At 37.7% G+C, this 18,884-nt stretch overlaps 1 protein-coding gene across 3 annotated transcripts in view; it reads right to left on the minus strand.

Annotated features, from left to right (window-relative positions):
• LOC134359768 (nuclear receptor subfamily 6 group A member 1) overlaps positions 1-18,884 on the minus strand; it is a 328,226-nt gene that overhangs the window by 153,530 nt on the left and 155,812 nt on the right. Inside the window, exon 1 of one of the 3 annotated variants that reach the window (XM_063073380.1) lies at positions 12,473-12,740. The exons of 1 other annotated variant lie outside the window; for it this stretch is intronic. In XM_063073380.1, the coding sequence (XP_062929450.1) occupies positions 12,473-12,500 (28 nt within the window). In that variant the 5' untranslated portion in view covers positions 12,501-12,740. Of the gene's footprint in view, positions 1-11,691; positions 12,190-12,472; positions 12,741-18,884 lie in introns of those variants that run through there. One more of the 3 variants, XM_063073381.1, reaches the window with a different exon arrangement.

Genomic DNA, 18,884 nt, shown 5'->3' on the forward strand with positions numbered 1-18,884 from the left:
AGATCTTGATCTAACCCTAATGTTAAAACAGTTTTTCAATAAATTATTTAGAAAATTTATGAGTGAAAACACAGTCGTCAAACTATTATTTCAGAATATTTTGTTTGCCAGCTATTACAGCTCGTGTGAAAATTTGATGTTTTATAAGAAAGATCTTATGTCTTCAAATTAACTGAATTTGGAAGTTTTGCTTACGTGAAATGCTCAAATATTATTAAATATATTGACAGTTTAATTATGAAAATATAAATTATAGTTTAGCCCCAGACTAGCTGAAAATGCAAAGTAAAACTAAGGCTCCTGTAGCCTGGACTTTGACTGCCTCTAAAACATGCTTAAGGTGCATACTGAACTGAAACAACAACTTTTCAAAGGATGAATTGTATGCTAAAGTAAAAATGGCAACTTTTTTAAAAAGTAAACAATGGTGAGAATAGAACTACTTTTGGAGGAGGCAATTTCCCCTCGCCTTGACTTGTCCCGGAAACAAAACCGAGTCTAAAAGGTAGCTATGAGAGTCAGAACTACAGGGGAAAATGCTTTAAACCCTCCCCCACTACCATAATCACAGACCATATGGACTCATGGAATAGAGATATAGCTTTATTACATGCTACAGCTTCATCAACCCAATCAAATCTTTTTCCTGCTGATTTATAGAATTCTGATTATGTTCTGCATAAGTATCAAGATTCCTTTGGAAGCAAGAGTATTGCAACTGAAATGTTTCTCAAGTATGAAAAGCTCAATGCTGTCAGGAATTTTTGGAATGTGATCCATGAATTCCTGCTCTTAGAGCTGCCTTAAGTTCTTCTGCTAATGCCAAGAAAGCACACAGCTGATTGCTATTGAAATGATTTGTAAATAGTTTATTCATTATTTTTAAGCATTTATAATTATTTTGTCTAAAAGCTTAACTGGAAAATGGAAGCAATTTGTATGTAGCTTACACATAGGACAAAAACAGTGAGAATGGGGGATGGGATTTGCAAACACTCTTGTTCAATGACGATTTGTGAGGTATATATCCTTAAATCTTTTAATGTTTATCCATGTTCACAAATTAAATTAAGGTCAATTTTTCACCATGACAAAAGTCAGATAAGTAGTTTGTCTGCTCCTGGCTTTGTTTCCATTTAACTCGAGATTAAAATCAAAAGCTGGTTTAATTCCAGGGAGATACCAGCAGAGATGTTGGTGTTTTTGTTCAGTGGTCTACATCAGAAATCCAGTAGATTTTAACCATCACACCTCATGAATACCATCAAATAGTTTTGAGCAGAAGATGCAGTTATTTGGTAACACATGCCACCAGATTGTGCTTGGAAGGCAAGTCAGGAACGTAGGATCACTCACTAATCTGAGGTTTACAATGTCACTGGGTATACTATTTATTGTTTACCTTGAGTAGCATCTGTAAAAGAAGTCTCCAACTAGGTCTGGAAGACATATGCATCATGCACAACTGAAATCAGTGTTTAATAATAGGTGTGTGTCCTAGCTCAAAATGAAGAACGGATATTGGGTACTGTTAAAAGCATCAACAGCATATGGTTGTGTCATTTATGGTTGCTTTTTAATAAATCCAGCATTCATGCCTCAGACTCAGAATGTTGTGGATTCAGATCCCACTTTAGATACTTGACACAAAATTCAATTGCTGTTCAGCAGAAGTGCTGCAAAGTTTGTGGTGCCTGTGTGTAGAAGACATGACGCTGAGACCTCGCCTATTCTCAGATTAATGAGGAAGATCGCATGGCACTACATCAAACAGCAGGGGTGTAATCCCTATCGTCCTGGCCAGTGTTTAACTCTCTTTAAATATTACTAAAATGTAATTTAGTCATGACATTGCTACTTGTGAGAACTTGCTGCGATCACATTTCCAAACCAAAGTATTTCATTGGTTGTAAATAAAGACCAGAGGTCCTTTTAAGGGACAGGAAAAGAGATTCAGCAAGTTTAAACTGGAATTTTGTTTAAACAAAGGGCCAGGGAAATAAAACATTTCTCAGGGCGAGTCAAACGGAGTAATCTAATTAAGCAAAAATATTTTAATATCTTCTATCAGTTGAGTTAGGCCTATAATGAAATGGAGGGAAGGTATATCATCTCAGGTGCATGGAATGTACATTCTGAGTGCAGGTCATCCTCCAGTTAACAGATGATTTAAGGATAACCCTACATATGAACTCCCATAATATTAAATTCAAAAATTCAATGTATATATACTGTTTGTTCCTACGAATGGCAGAACTGGATTCCTCATTTTCCTCACTTTGAATAATTGTTCTTTGTTAGCAGTCTTGGGTGCTTTTGATGCCATTTATTACAATAATAATAATAAGAAGAAGAAGAATCCGTTACTCTCGTGAGACCATGGATTTGCGCCTTTGGAAGGTTTCCAGGGCGCAGGCCTGGGTAAGGTTGTACGGAAGACCGGCAGTTGCCCATGCTGCAAGTCTCCCCTCTCCACGCCACCGATGTTGTCCAAGGGAAGGGCACTAGGGCCGATACAGCTTGGCACCAGTGTCGTCGCAGAGCAACGTGTGGTTAAGTACTTTGCTCAAAGGACACAACACGCTGCCTCAGCTGAGGCTCGAACTAGTGACCTTCAGATCACTAGACCGACGCTTTAACCACTTGGCCAGGCGCCAACACATTTATTACACTGGTGTGTTGGTATTGTTTACCATAAAGTAATTTTTGTGCATTTTACCACTTGTGGACAAAATTACCTTTTTACTGCTCCTTGGTCCATGTGACAATAACAAACCAATTGACATCTGTAAAAATAGAACCCATTTGTTACTCAGGGATAGTTTATGTGAAAAATCAGGATGCTTCCTGTATCTTGCACAATAGCTGTAAGAATAGCTATCAACCAGAGGAATTCAGAGGTCAGCTTTTAGAGTTTGATTAACAGCTGATGGATCTAGACTCCATCCTTGAAGCTGAAAAATGGTCACTTTACAGTTATATAGAGGGGAAATGGGTGACAGCCAAACAGATTTTAAAAAAAGCTGGCAAGTAGATTAGGTGCAACACACACAAAGTGTGGAGCAAGTCGAGCAGCATCTATGGAGGGGATGCTGAAAAATGTTAAGAGTGTATTTTGGTAGAAAGATTTAAAAAAGGAAATATAAATTAGAGGATGCAATGCTATAAGGGTCAATAACAGAGATTTAGGGCTACATGTGCATTTTTGAAAGTCATAGGACAGGTTGAAAATCATTATAAAGACATATGGGATTTATAAATATGCATACAAGTACATGAACGTCATGATGAAAGTTTATAAATTGTTAGCTGGGTAATATTGGAATGATGTTGGCAGCTCTGGGTGCAATGCTCTAGGAAAGATTTGGAGAAATTTGACAAAATGATTCTAATGATGAGGATAGAGAGGAGAGGTTAAGGTTATTCTCCATGGATAACAAGCTTGAGAAAATCTGACAACGGTATTTAAAGTCATGAAGGATGTAGACGAAGTAATGAAAAACTGTACCCAGTGACAAAAGAGTCAGGAAGAACGGGACAAAGACTGAAAGGTATGAGTAAAAGAACTAAAAATGAGAGGAGGATATTTTGTTTTACTTGGAAATGGTTAAAGTCTGAAATGCACTGCTGGGTTATTAATGGAGACAGATTCATGTAGCACTTAAAAGGGGGTTGGTTTTGAGGGACTGGGATTAGTTGGATTCCTCTTGTGTACAACCCATATGGACTTGACTTGCAGATTGCCTTCTTCTCAGTTGTAACTATTCTATGATTCTGTAAAACATTGATTTAGGATATTCTAAAGGAATTGTAAGATATGTACAACTCTTTAACAAATAAAAAAAATTGCACTGCAACACAGCAGGTAACAGGATGAGAACATTCAGCTTACTATGAAGGAATAAGTATATATTTTCATGTCAGGGCACAGCATGATCTGGAAGGAAACATGGCAATAATAACGCTTCCATATACCTGCTATCCTTATCCTTCTAGGTGATAAAGATTTGATTGGCAGTCAAAATCAGGACTAATTGCTGCATGCATCTTGCACGTGGTACACACAGCTTGGAGATACAGAAAGGTCCTAGAAGTTTTGGAGAAACTCTTTGGAGGAAAGCATGGCCCAGGAAGTTTGGGTGGAACAGGGGAGGGAGTGTTCTGAGGAGCTTAAAAATAGCACAAGACAGACAGGCCCAGGGACTTTAAAACAAACATGGTAATGAACACCCAGATTGGAGTCATTGTCTCTACTGGATGAAAATGATATGAGGTACTCCTAAACCTGCAGAATCCACAATAATCTGCTGAGAAATCCCATGCTGAGACCCAGCAGGAGACAACAGTCTGCCTACAACGGGCATCATCAGGATAACAATTGAAAATTCGGAGATGTTCTGGAAAAGGATTGGGGGTTCTGGCCTAAGCTATTGGCTTTATGTAGTATCATTGCTGCAACTGCACACGGATAATAGGGCATTTGGCAAGTGAAGAGTAACCCCTAAAGAGGGCAGGCCCAGTAAGCTTACCTTGAGAGCAACCAAAGATTAGAGGAGCAAGGGTGGAGTGGCTGGGGTGGATGAGATCAGACTGGTGGATGCAGGGTGAAGCATTGGAGCTGAGGAAAGGAGTGCATGAAAGATTTTAGAACACAGAACAGAATAGAACCTAAGGCCCACAATGTTCTGCCAACCTTATTAACCTACTCCAAGATCAATGTAACCCTTCCCCCCCCACACACAGCCCTCCACTTTTCTTTCATCCATGTGCCTGTCTATTAAATGTCCCTAATATATCGGCCTCTACCACCACCCCAGCAATGCATTCCATGTACCTACCACTCTCTATGTAAAATACAAAACCTGCTTCTGATATCCCCCTTATACTTTCCTCCAACCAACTTAAAAATTTGCTCCCTCATAGCAGCCATTTCCACTCTGGGGAAAAAGCCTCAGGCTGTCCATTTATCTATGCCTCTTATCATCTTGTACACTTCTATCAAGTCACCTCTCATCCTCTGTCACTTCAAAGGCAATAGCAGTAGCTCACTCAACCTATCCTCATAAGACATGCCGTCTAATCCAGGCAGCATTTTGGCAAATCTCCTCTGCCTGTGTGGTCACAGTAAGTGGGTGGTCAAGGTAACTTATGATTACTTGGAGCCTTTATGTATGCTAGGTCTCTGTAGCAAAGCTTGATCTCCTTATCACTGGACCTCCTTCAAATTGGCCAAGAGCTTACAACGTCAACACCATGTGGTAGCTTAGCGTGCAAAAACCATCCCACATTATAAGAAATAATACATGGGCATCTTTCACTTCTCAACAGAAACAAGTCATCTTCAGTCACCTGGGGCTGCGTAAGAAGACACACTGAAGCCGCAGTACACCATTGTTGAATGTACTGAATGCCAAGAATGGTGAAGAGATCCTAATTAAGCAAGCTGTTTTGTGCTGCATGGTGCTCTGCATTTGCTGGACCTAATAATCATTTATCAATATCTTTGTACTAAAGTAATGGATTTATAACAGTACTGTTATCAAAATAGGAAAAAGGAGAGATGAAAAGGCCAAAATATGAAGAATCTATAAAAGCCAGTGGGAAAAGTATAGAAATCTTCTACTGGTCACAAGTGTTGCATGGAGAGGAAATTTTTATGATCCCTGCCACAATATGCTCAGTAGTATCTCTTAATAGGCATATATGTAACTCTGGGGGGGAAAAAATCATGAATTTTAATCTCTCTAGTTTTGGTACTGTTACTTGAAACAAAAATGAAGAATTGCAAGTTAAACTTAACACAGTAATAAAAATAATAATGCTTCTGTTATGTTCACTTTCACAAAATTCTGAATATGTAACTATTGACGTGGAGATTCACTGCATTTGTTAAAATATTGCATTTGAAATTTATAAAACTTTTTTGTATCTTTTATCTGGAAATTACATGAAGCATGAAGGTCATCATTAAGAAAACTAAATGAAAATCTGTAATGTTGTTCACATTTCCATCCAATTTGTACAGCAAAGGAATTTTCCAAGTTAAACAATTTTCAAATTATATATTAAACATACAAAAACACAGAAGATACACAGCTGGTCTTGCTGTGTTTGAAAATGAAGTGCAAGAACCTCAATTAAAATTTGGAGAGAATGTTTAGGCCAATTATCAACAGACCCACACCCTTCTGCTGTTCTAACTTGGGTGATCAAGAGACTTTATGATAATTTACAGGCACCTTTTGCCAATTACCTGAGGTACATGGAATTTGCTATATTTGTAATTTTGAAGGAAGAAAATTTCAGTTAACTGAATCCACTTTGTTCTGTTACAAGAAAAGTTCATGTATATGTTCCAAATCTCCAGGGCAGCCATGGCAGTTAGAATGGCAAAATGTAATCAATGTTTTGTGTAAGAACTAAAATACTCCAACCACGTTGACCATCATAGAGCACTAAAAAATGACAGCAAGCAAAATTGTAAATCACTTTAAAAATGTTCAATATCTCAGTTCAAGATCTTGTGGATATTTTCAAATCATTAAAGTTCTATTTTCCTATGGTACTTACATTACTTAACTAAGTACGTCTTTATATCTCGCTCCCTCCACTTTCCATGGGGATCGTCTCTCCATGATTCCCTTGCCCATTTGTCCTTCCCCACTAATCTCCCTCCTGGTACTTACCCCTACAAGCAGCCAAAGTGTTGCACCTGCCCAATCACCTCATCCTTCACTTCCATTCAGGGCCCCACACAGTCCGTCCAGGTGAGGTATCACTTCACTTGCAAATCTACTGGGGTCATCTATTGTGTTCTCAACACAGCCTCCTCTACATTTGTGAGGACTCATAAATTGGGGGACAGCTTCATTGAGCATCTCTGCTCCACCCACCAAAAGCAGAACTTCCCGGTGGCCAAACATTTTAGTTCCTATATCCATTCCGACATGTCAGTCCACGGTTTCCTTTTGAGCTAAGATGAGGCCACCCTCAGGATGGAAGAGCAACACCTTATATTTCACCTGGGTAGCCTCCAGTCTGATGGCATGCATATCAATTTCTCCTCCTACAAAAACAAAATGTTTTTCCTCCCCCTCCCCCCCCCCTTTCTATCCCTGACTCTAGCCTCTTATCTCTTCTCAATGCCCATCAGCTCCCCCGGGTCCCTTCTTCCTTCCTCTTCTCCTATTGTCCACTCTCCTCTCGTATCAGATTCCCTCCTCTCCAGCCTTTTCCTACCCACCTGACTTCACCTATCGCCTTCTAATTATCCTCCTTCCCCTCCCCCCACCTTTTTATTCTAGTATATTCCCCCTACCTTTTCATTCCTGAAAAAGGGTCTCAACCCAAAACATTAACTGTTTATTCATTTCCATACATGCTACCTGAACTGCTGAGTTCCTCCAGCATTTTGTGTTTGTTGCTTTGGATTTCCAGCATCCACAAACTTTCTTGTGTCTATTATGAATTTGTGGTGAACCTGTGGAATTATTTGCCACAGGCAGCTGAGGAAGCCGAGTCTTTATGTAGATATAAGTCAGAGGTTGATAGATTCTTGATTGGTCAGGGGACGAAGGGATACGGAGTGCAGGCAGGAGAATGGGGCCAAGAAGAAATTTGGATAAGTCATGATGAAATGTGGAGCAGACTCAATGGGACAAATGGCCTAATTCTACTCCTATATCTTATGGTCTTATGACTTAATTAAAATCAGAATGCAAGAATCGGAACGAGTAAGCTGTACTTCACTATATTCTGCAACTCTTCATCCATAATTGACAAAATTAACAAGCAGCACTGTTCAGAGAGAGGTGGGACTGAAAAGTAGTATCAAATAGTAAGTTCCCTTAAAAATAAGGGAGGAGGAGAAGATGGTGGCGCAACACAGCGCATGCAGCTGTTCCGAATGATATCATATGTGTTAACTAGGGGGCTGTGCACAATCCTAATTTGATGGAGACAGCCATGAGAAGGACGGAGGAACACCTGGAGAAATTTCTGAAATGCCCGCTTCGCTGCCGCTGCTACTATGCAATCAAGAATCTCCGGAGGGGAAGGCCCCAAATCCTCGGCTTTGACTACTGCCTGTTGCCGGGGCCGGGGCTGAAACACTCGGCAGAGATGGTGCTCGGTGCTTGGTGTCGGAGAGCTGGTCAGAGACTCGGAGTTTTCAGACGGACTCGAAGTCGGACTGTGTTGGATGCTTCCAGGATGCTGCATCGGCAAGTTTGTGGCGCTGGAGGTTTACCGTCTAAGTGAGATGATGGGACTTTCAAGAGACTTAGACTTTTTACCATGTGCCCATGGTCTGTTCTTTATCAAATTACAGTATTGCTTTGCACTGTTGTAACTATATGTTATAATTATGTGGTTTTTGTCAGTTTTTCAGTCGGTTTGTCATGTGTTTCTGTGATATCATTCTGGAGAAACATTGCATCATTTCTTAATGCATGCATCATTAAATGACAATAAAAGAGGACTGTGTGTCCTCATAATCTAATCTAATTCTTTCTATTATAGTTTTTGGTAAGGAACAGTGGTAAAACAATTACTTTATTATTTACTTCAAAATGTGCAAAAAACACACAATATCCAACATATTGGGAAATGTTCATGTGTACATGGACCAGTACAAAATTAAATTCTAAATTTAATACATAATTATTTGTACAAAAATAACTGTGGTTGAAGTTAATACAGCAATAGTAAAGAGGTGAACATTATGTTTATGTTAAGCCATAGTAAATGTTAAGTAAATGATCTATTTCACAATTTTCATGCATGCACAATGTGAGCACTATTGTACTATCTGAATATGTTCTTGTAACTTAACTAAAGGTTTCCACTCTTAATTCCAGTTGCATTTAAAGTTATTAAGTTCTCAAAACACAACTCGAAAGAATAGCAAATGCTTTACTAGTTCCTAAATTTCACAATTATACAGTATATAAAATTGTATGTGCACTTCCTACAAAAATCACAACCCATTCATGTTGAAGCATACTAAACACATGATTTTAAAGGATCTTTAAACTTCAACTATCCAGTTCTTTTATCAACTGCTGTTGAAAGAATATACACTTAAAGTATTAAAATCCTTATTTGCATCACTGTAGGCCAGTCACAATTGGGGTATGTTCTAAATCGGACCAATACAATTTACTTTTGGTACAGTAATCACTAAAGCTTTTAATCCCTTCCCCCACCCTTCCTCCAATCACAACCCCCAAACATCAATCTTCTACTCTGTTCTGTCCTCCTCCACCATCCTCCCACGCGCACACACACACACTCTCTCTCTCTCACACATTCACACACTCCCAGCAAATCTAGGAGCTAAGCAAAATAAATAAGACTTCCTGCTTGGCAAATTACACATTGAAAGTCCAGGTCTTGCCACTCTGATCTAATCCTGAGATCTCACCAATAGTGAAAAGCTCAGTATATTAACCCATTCTATTCCAGATGGAGTGCCGAGCTTAAATGATGGAGATTAAGTAACTTTGCCTCAACGATATAAAGCAGCAGTTTCATATGATGCAGTGACAACAGCAAAAACATCTCCAAATACTTTGTAGCAGAGAAATCACGAAACATTCATTATGTTATACACAAAATCATCAGATTTATGTTTCAGAGCATGTTAGTTTTTCCATTTAAGATCACTTTACAATATATAATTACCCATTCCTAAAGCTTACAATATTCAAGCCATTTTTTAAATAGAAAAACAATGGTTATCTAGAAATACCAGAATTCTTGTATAATTTATGCAAGTAATAAATTCAGATTTTCTAGAAGCATGTTTCACTTACAAAATTTTCATTAAAAACACTGTACAGATTTGACATTGTGACATTTAAATTACTTTTAACAATGCAAATTCAGTTTTCCAAACTGTAGTACATCTTACCAACTATAATTCAGTATCTTTTTGCTCCAAAATAATACTTTTCTAGGTAAAGAAAATGTGTATTGTTACCATCAACAGAACATCATTTTACCCTAATTAAAAGGTATTCTATTAAGTTATACATCCCAATACCTCAAGCTATTCGCAACAGAACTAAATTCCAACACTAAAATACCACAAGATTAGATGCAAAGTTAAAACAGCAATAAAAAACTTCACTTCTTGTTACTAGATATAATTTGGTACACAAACGATACAACAGAAAATGTATTTCCAGTATACCTCTGTACTAATAAATGTATTGTAATGTTTTGGGTGCAAACAAATTTGACAATTCTCAGGCCTTTTAAAAGCTGCACTTCCTAACTTTCCTAAAAATTGATATTTTTGTGCACAATTTAACACAAAAATGTGCGCAAAACATACCAGTTGTAGATTTGTGAAACTGACTCTCATGTTTATTTTTAAGTTAATTATGATTAAAGAGTATTTATCCTATAGTTTACTTACTCTCACAATTTTCAAAAGATTGCCTGGAATTTGATTAAATTTTAAGCAGTCAACATAGCAACACCATCAAAATCATTGGCAATTCTGAATTCAATGTGTAAATTGATGATTCACAACTTAGTAATAGTCCGTAACAAATCATTTCCCCCAAAATAATAGCTTTAGCATCTTCAATTTATTTAAAGATTCATATTTCATATTTTACAGAAGAGAAATACTAAACTTTAACTGATAGTGAATACTATTTATATGAAACTACTAATTGTTTTATCCTCATACTCAGCTGTTACCCATAGATTTAGTGGACACACTACACTACCACCTCCTGTTCCAGCTGATCGTTCCTATCAAGTAGATGTTGGAAGTGAATACACATACACACGACAGCACAAATCAACTACTCAAAAACTATAGCTTTGATGTAAACCAAATCAATTGATTTTGCACAAAAATTCAATCCACTATGGAATATCCATTTTATTTTGAGTTACTCTAACCATGATTTTGCACTATTTTGAAAACAGCAGCAGTTAATTACAGACAGCAAGAATGAGAGTTTCACTGGGCCTGTGGGATGTCAGCCACAAGCTGTGGCCTACAGAGGATTTAATGGCCATCAGATGGCCCCAAGTTCTCTAGCTGCACACATTCAAACAATGAAAGCCTGGAGATAGGCAAGGCTATTCTCCAAATTAATAAAAGGCTTAGTAAACAATTTTTTTAAGAGACAATACTTTTTTTTGTTTCTCACTGCATTCCATTCTCTAAACATAGATTATCCACCTTAAATAATTTGTGAGTCAATATCAGCCCCAGGAAAATTGGTGGAGAGGGGGTTGGTAGGTTGCACATCAGAAGCAATTGTCAAATCAGCCTGACTTCATCAAAAATTAACTGGCAGAAGGTAAAACATTTCAGAGTTTAAAGAAGAGCTTTTTGAAAAACTTTGTCGTACAAAATACAAAATTCCTTTTAAAACTGAATAAAATGCAGAAAGCAGACCACAGATGAATGGTCAGCTAATCAAAACCAGAATGTGTGGGTTGCTACTTGATCAGCAATGTGGAGAGATAAAGAGACTTTTCTGTTCTCCTTCCTGGAACATATAGTCTTAACAGCAAAAAAAATGTCACTTTGATCATTTAAAAAATTAAGACAGTTGCTGAGTCCCCTCCCCCTAAGGCCAGTGTTTGTTTGCTGGTAATCTTTTACAAAACTCTGCTGCAGTTCATAGCAAAGTTAAATAAATTATTTAAGGCATATACTACCTTCCCATGTATCCATTTCATTCTTCTCCCAGTTTGCCAGTAACTTGCATAGCAGCCATCCATGCAAAAATTTGCTACAAATCTCCAGCAGTTAGAAAGCACCTCATGTTTCCCCCTGCCAGTTTCTGTGAAGCTTAGATGCAACAGTCAACCCCACAGGTCAGTTTACAAGCTGGTCATGTGACAGTAAAGTTCAAGCCCTAAGGTCACAACTTTGCTTCGAGTCCTCTGATGACCAAAGGTTATCTGAATGGAACTGATAGCCCTATTTTTCTGTTAACGTTGTAACCTCAAAGATTAACCCTTAAACACAGAACAGTAGCATTTAATTTAAAATAAGGATGTTAAGTGACAACCATCGGCAATAACAAATAGTGAATTGTTAATCACAAATTTAGGACAAAATTGCTTTAATTTCAATCTCTGTCATTCACACTGTAGCTAGGCAACACTACTACAATTATAAAATACATTAATTAATTCACACACAGATGTAAGTAACTTTTTTAAAGATTTGTGCCTTAATAATTAGAATTTAAACAGTCCACAGAATAATATTTCTGACAGAGATTAAACTGCAGATTTAGACGCATATATTGTCAATGGCAAAACAAGTCCATCCATTACAAGCCAGAATCCTCCCTCTACAGATCCATCAATGCCAAAATATAACCAGGCTTAAAATGAACAGAATCCAAGGAATAAGTCCAAATGTTCATTGCAACACATTTAATTTGAAATGGTATTTCCACAACAAACTTAAAAATCTACAGAGTATTACCTTCCATAAAGTTTGATTCTTGCTTCATTCCAAGTAAGACAGAAGCTTTTAGAAAGACATGATTAGTCCCCCTTCCTGATCAGTGAGCCATGTCCTCCTGGAAGCACATCTCTCTGCCATTATGTTGATGAAAGCCAGCCGAATCGGATCTTTATGTTAATGAGGTGTGATGTCACCAATAAGGAGCTTTTCAAATTCAAATTGAGGAATTTAAATTAATGTGTTTTAAAACCAGAAACAGTATCTGATGATTTGCAATTGGACCAAATGCCAAAATTAACTTTCACTGTTTTAAATTAAAGCTTCAGATTTGCAAATTTTCTCTTAAGTCCTGAAAAAATTGTGCTCATAAATACACTAAATGTTACACCTCATTGCCAGCAAGGTCCTCATTAAAATAGAAGAGAGGGCTGCTTGACCAGGCTAGAGCCTGGTAATTGGAAAATTGATATTTGACAGGATTATAGCTGACAACCAATAACAGCAAACAAATTCACCCATCAGGAAATGCATCAGTGTGCCTTTTTGATCTGTACAGCTGAGCAGATGAATTAACTTGTGTATGATCAATTCAGAACAATAATGCAAATAAAAGCAATCCAAAATTATCACAATCAATGCCAAATAGTTAAAAAAGGCACAATGTAATTATTTCGGAAAAAAACACAATAAATAAATTTGCAGACTATTGAACACTTTGTGATAATACATAATTGTGTTTCCTTCTTTTTTAACATTTTGCAGAAAGAATTGAGAGCAGCAATGGACAGTTTTGTGTACTTATGTTGCTGACCTCTGCCCTTAGATCCTGGTTACTAACAATCACGAAGCCAAAAGACAGCCACCTAAAGTGAAGGTCAACTCTGTAAGTACACAAGAGTGAGAAGCACCACCAGACACAAAAATCTGAAGCAAAATTATATATTTTCAACTGAAAAGTTTCTTAAATAGTTTTAGAAACACAAATTTCATTTTCCAGTTATCTCTCAATGTTTGTATTCTACAGTTAAAACTTATCCACAGTATTAAGTTAAAATTTCTTTTTATTACAGAATCAAACACGACTGTAGTACAGAATGAAGCCATTCAGCCCATTGAGTCTGCTTTAAGTCTACATAAAAAGCAATCCAGTAGGTCCCAATCCCCCATCTTCCTCATGACCAAAGGGCCTGTTCCAGTGGTGTCCCATTACAGAACCCTGAAAATTCATTCCCTACAGATGCTTACTCAGTTCTCTTTTGAAGGTAACAATTGAATCTGCCACCACTCCTACCACAGGCAGTGCATTCCAGAACTAACCATTTACTGTGTAAAAACATTTTTTTTGCTAATTATCTTCCCTTAGTTCTTGACCTTTCTGGCAAAGTACAGTTTCTTTAAATTAACTTTGTCTATACCCTCTAAGATTTTAAATACCTCTAAGCATTCCCTCTTGAAACCTCCAATGCTGCAGAAATAACAACCTGTCTTTCTCACCTATCCACATAGATAAACTGCTTCATCCCCAGAATCATTCTAGTTAAGACAATCCATTTAAGCACCTTGCTCTCAATAAAGCTGTTATTTTCTTCCTAAAGGATGTTGCTCAGAACTGCACACAAACTCCAATTATAATTGATCCCTTGTTTTATAAAGATTGTCCACATTTTCCTTCTCTATTTATAAGATGCAAGACTACATGTGCTTTTTAATCATTTTAACTACCACAATCAACAAAAACAAACATTATATACTTACATACAGCCAGCATATTCGAATGTCAGTTAGACATGAGCAAAGCTCTTTCATGATGTATTAAATGTAGGAATAAAACAGATCAAGCTGGATATTTTATTCAAAACAAAACTACACACCCCCTGTGAATCTCAGAAAAATTCAGAACATTTATTATATGGATTTCCTTAATTAAAAATATTTGGATGAATCTTTTTAGACCTATAAGGGTGCTTTTTTTTAACCATTCATCTCAGCATAAACCAGCTGGGAGGCAGTTAAATGACCCTGGATTTATATACCATATTGTTGTCAAAGAATGAGACAAAAGCATCCTTTCCTTAAATACTCTAATTAAGATACGACAGTGTCAATCAGACCCCAAAAGGCACTTTAACCTGGGGTCAAGGGAGCAAATGAGAACTCAGGGAAAATCTGAGGAATGGAAAGAAACTAAGTTTTCAAATCCAGGGGATATTGAGGTTGGGGTGAATTTTGGCTGAGTGGGAAAAGGGAAAAGTAGGGCAGAGTCTCTAAAACATATGCTTTCTTTGTAGAAAAAGTGTGTGAGGTATTTAAACATAATGGATTCCAGTTAATTGGGACACATCAGGATCAATACATCTTGGCCAATTAAGCAGATGGCCCATGAAACCAAAGTTTCATGGAAATAGTTAAAAAGGTATAAAAGAGACCAACTATCATTTAACTCAGTAACAAATTATGTATTTACATGAAATGCACAACAAATTAGAACACTGCCATTGCTGCTGGTAGTGGCCCATCATGTCCGATGATGACAGGAAACCTGTGTAGGAGAATTTTCAAAGTGGAAAAGCCATTGACTGGGGCAGTTCCATTCTCTCGAGCTTGGAGGTCTGGATCCAATAGGATGAGTAGATGTCACAACTGAGGTCTTCCCTGGTTGCAGTGGATGACCATGACTACTTCTCTGCCTCATTATGCCCTTCTGTTTCCGAGAAGCATTGCAGAACCACATTCCTGGCCACTGGATCTCACTTTGCATGCAAGGACAAGCATGTCCCTATCTCACCAGGGTATGATATCCACTGGCTACCTTCAACTGGTTTATCCCGCCCGAAGCAGCAGAATACTGGGGTGTGGCCGCTGTTACATGCAAACAACTGCTTAAAGAGTCACAGGTGAGAGCTGAGTGCCCGGTGGGGACCAAAGGTAACATTCAAGATGACCTTCAAATTCTTCACAGTTCTTAACTTGTTGAAGTAGTGAAATCACGGGCATTTCCATAGTGAACAAAACAGTCTTGAATTGTCTTGCTGCTTATTTTTCACCAGCTATCGGTGACAAAATTCACTGCTTTTTAAACACAATTGATGCTATTTTAAAATTGTTTGCTCTAAGCACAGTGTAGTGATCAACAGCCACACAAGCGCATGCGAATGACTAGTTGGAAACTGTTCGGCAACAGTCTCCCATCCCAAGTAAGCAGCATCGTGTCCCAAATAAACAAAGGAGTCCTGGCTATTTCCTCAATTAGCTTTAGTTCTTTAAGAGTTATCCCAAATAAGCAGCTGACCTGATTAACTGATGGCCCAGTTAACCAGAATCCACTTACCTGATAATACACTGGGGAATAAGATTGAGGAAAGTATAGGAGCAAAGAACAGAGTGCTGTTACCCTTGCTATTGGGGATATTCCTCACTGTAGACAATTATGGCATAGCACTATTTCCAATTTAATGCAATCTGAGCAATTCTGACTGTGGCTGACCGAGAGTTTGAGCATAAAATTTGGAAAATGAAAACTTGAAACATCAAAGAGATAATGGCAATAAAGATACAGTGATGTATTGTTCCAACTAGTAAATCAACTTCATGGCAGAGTATTTCATCAGAATAACATCAATGGAAGTTAAGGTCATAAGAGAAGAAACAATGAGAGTCTGGTCAACTCATCAATCAATCATCTGCTCTGTACTTTAAATTCACTGCCCTTAATGCTCTTGCCTTACAAACAAAAGTATCTGTTAGAATGCTCCAGTTGTGCAAAATGTTCAGTCTTTCTGGGGACAGTTTCTTTGTTGAAATGGGATACTTCAACTGCATTATCAGCTATAGCTATTAAGCCAATATTAGGGCATATAGCTAGGAAGGTTAAATATCAAAAAGTATCACGTGCATTGTTCTTACTATATTTAACATTTTTTCAGGATCAGAGATCCTGGCTCCTTAACCTTTTCACTGCTACACATACAAAATGCTGGAGGAACTTGGCAAGTCAGGCAGCATCTGTGGAAATGAATAAACAGTCAACGTTCTGGACACTCTCCTCCTCAGGACTCACTGCTGCTGTTTCATTAGAGAAAAAAATAAAGCTACTTGGGACAGTGGTAGGCCTAAAATGTTTAGGTTCTAAAAAATTAAATGATTTATGCTAAATAACTCTACAGAAATTATTTCCAGGCAAAAAAATCATTAAAATTATAATTTATTTCAACAAATACAAATAATTTGTTAAGAAAAAAATATATATATATACACTATTGACAGTGCTCAACAGTGAATTACAAACTACACTGCATAAGTGGAGCAGTATTTAGTATCATCACAACTCCTTAGGGGACATGGCTTTGTATAAACAAAAAAACAAAAAATCCTTCTCAACTTTTCTTATGTTAATTTAACTAATCTTGTTTTTGCATCACAATGATAATTCCTACCTTGTGTACTAACGCATTTGATTGCAATAACAGGACTAAAACCAGCAAATGCAGCAATGCATCATTAATAATCCTTTGCTAATTAACTAGCAACGGGATCAGGCTGATTCACACAAGAAGCCTCCGACTGTGGCAGCAATCCCTTTGTTCAATGAATAGAATCAGCTGCTTTGATTTCAACGCTTAGTCTATTAACATCTTAAAAGACAAATTTAAATTTAAAGTAGCAGCCTAACTTTTAGTTTACATTTCTGATAAAGGGGTGTATATTGCATCCTTCTCACATAAATTCATGGTTGACTTTTTTTGTATAAAGTAACCATTTTGAAATGCATTTGATTAAAATGCTACCTGAGCAAAAACCTGAGTACAAGCTTCTAAGTATTGCTGCTCAACACTACATTTTCCATGGAAGAGAACAATGCCTCAGTAAAAAAAAATGAGTGTCATACACAGCATGGAAAAAGGCCCTTTGGTCTAATCCACCAATGCCCATTATACTACTTCAATCTGCCAGTGTTTTTGGCCTGCATCCCTCTATCTTCCCTATACATGCAATTGTCCAAATATCTTTTAAAACGTTATTGCACCTGCCTCAACTACTTTCTCTGGCAGTTTATTCCATATACTATACATGCCATCCTCAATGTAAAGCTTTTGCTCCTCAAGTCCCTTTTAAATCTCTCACTTCTCACCTTAATGCTGTGCCTTCTGATTTTAGTACCCCTGCCCTGGGAAAGAGACTTAATGTGTTCACCCTATTTATATCCCTCTTGATTTTATACACCTCTATAAAGTCATCACTCAACTGCATGTTTTTTAATTTCAAAATATACTTTATTCAAAAATAAAATTATATACAATAAACCATTCAATGACTCTCAATCCTTCACAGATGTTTCCATTACGGGCTTTACATTTCCACACTTTTAGCCACCCACGTGGCGCTCTGTTGTTTCATCTTTCCACACTATTGTTGAGGGGTATACTCCCTGCCACCCGACCCCTCCCACTCCCGCGGGAGAAGAACGCTAAACCATGGTCCTTCCCCACTGGGCCTTGCGGTGGCTGCACCAAGTTTCAGTGCGTCCCTCAGCACATACTCCTGCCGCCGAGAACGTGCCAGTCGGCAGCATTCTCCCACGGACATCTCCATGTGCTGGTAGATCATCAAGTTTCGGGCCGACCAAAGAACGTCTTTCACCGAGTTGATGATCTGAGTGAGTGACTGATCACTCAATTGCATGTGTTCCAAAGAAATAAAGCCCTAACCTGGCAAACCTCTCCTTATGACTCAGGTCCTGGCAGTGTCATTCTCTGCACTCCTCAGTTTAATAATGTTTTTTCTCTGTAGCAGGGCAGCCAAAACTGAGCACATTCTTCCAGGTGTGGGCTTACCAACATCTAGTATAAGTGCAACATTAAGTCCTAACTCCCAAAATGCGATGCCCAATGACTGATAAGTTGTATACATGGAAACTTCCACCTAATCATGCCAGACCATGACCACCTATAACAAGGAGGAATCTAACCATCTGCTCCTGACATTCAAGGAGGCGTAACCAAGTGCCTTGCATTAACTAGAAACTCAAATGGGCCAGCTACATTTGGTTAAAGGTGGGCTTATATTTCAAAAAATGTACAAATAAATTTAAACAAATTTGACCTTCAGTCATCTGCATCCTGGTTATCAAAAATCTTTCCACCCCGTGCTGTATTTTTTATTTATGAAGGTTTTCTATAACACATGTTATTAGTATTTAAATCAGCATTCTAAATGCAATTTGTGGCAACACTTACAGGCTACCACGCACAAGCTTCACTGATTTGATTTCATGCAATGTATACCTGACAAAGATAACCATTATCTTGTTTGAATTAGCATGGATTAGAAGAATATGGGCTAAAATTGAAAAATGGTAACAATACAAATAGGTAACATGTACAAGGTGGATTGAAGGATTAAACTCCATGCTTCATGTTCTCTCTATTACTAC

Source organism: Mobula hypostoma, chromosome 21, assembly GCF_963921235.1.
Source record: "Mobula hypostoma chromosome 21, sMobHyp1.1, whole genome shotgun sequence".
Classification (NCBI taxonomy): Eukaryota; Metazoa; Chordata; class Chondrichthyes; order Myliobatiformes; family Myliobatidae; genus Mobula; species Mobula hypostoma.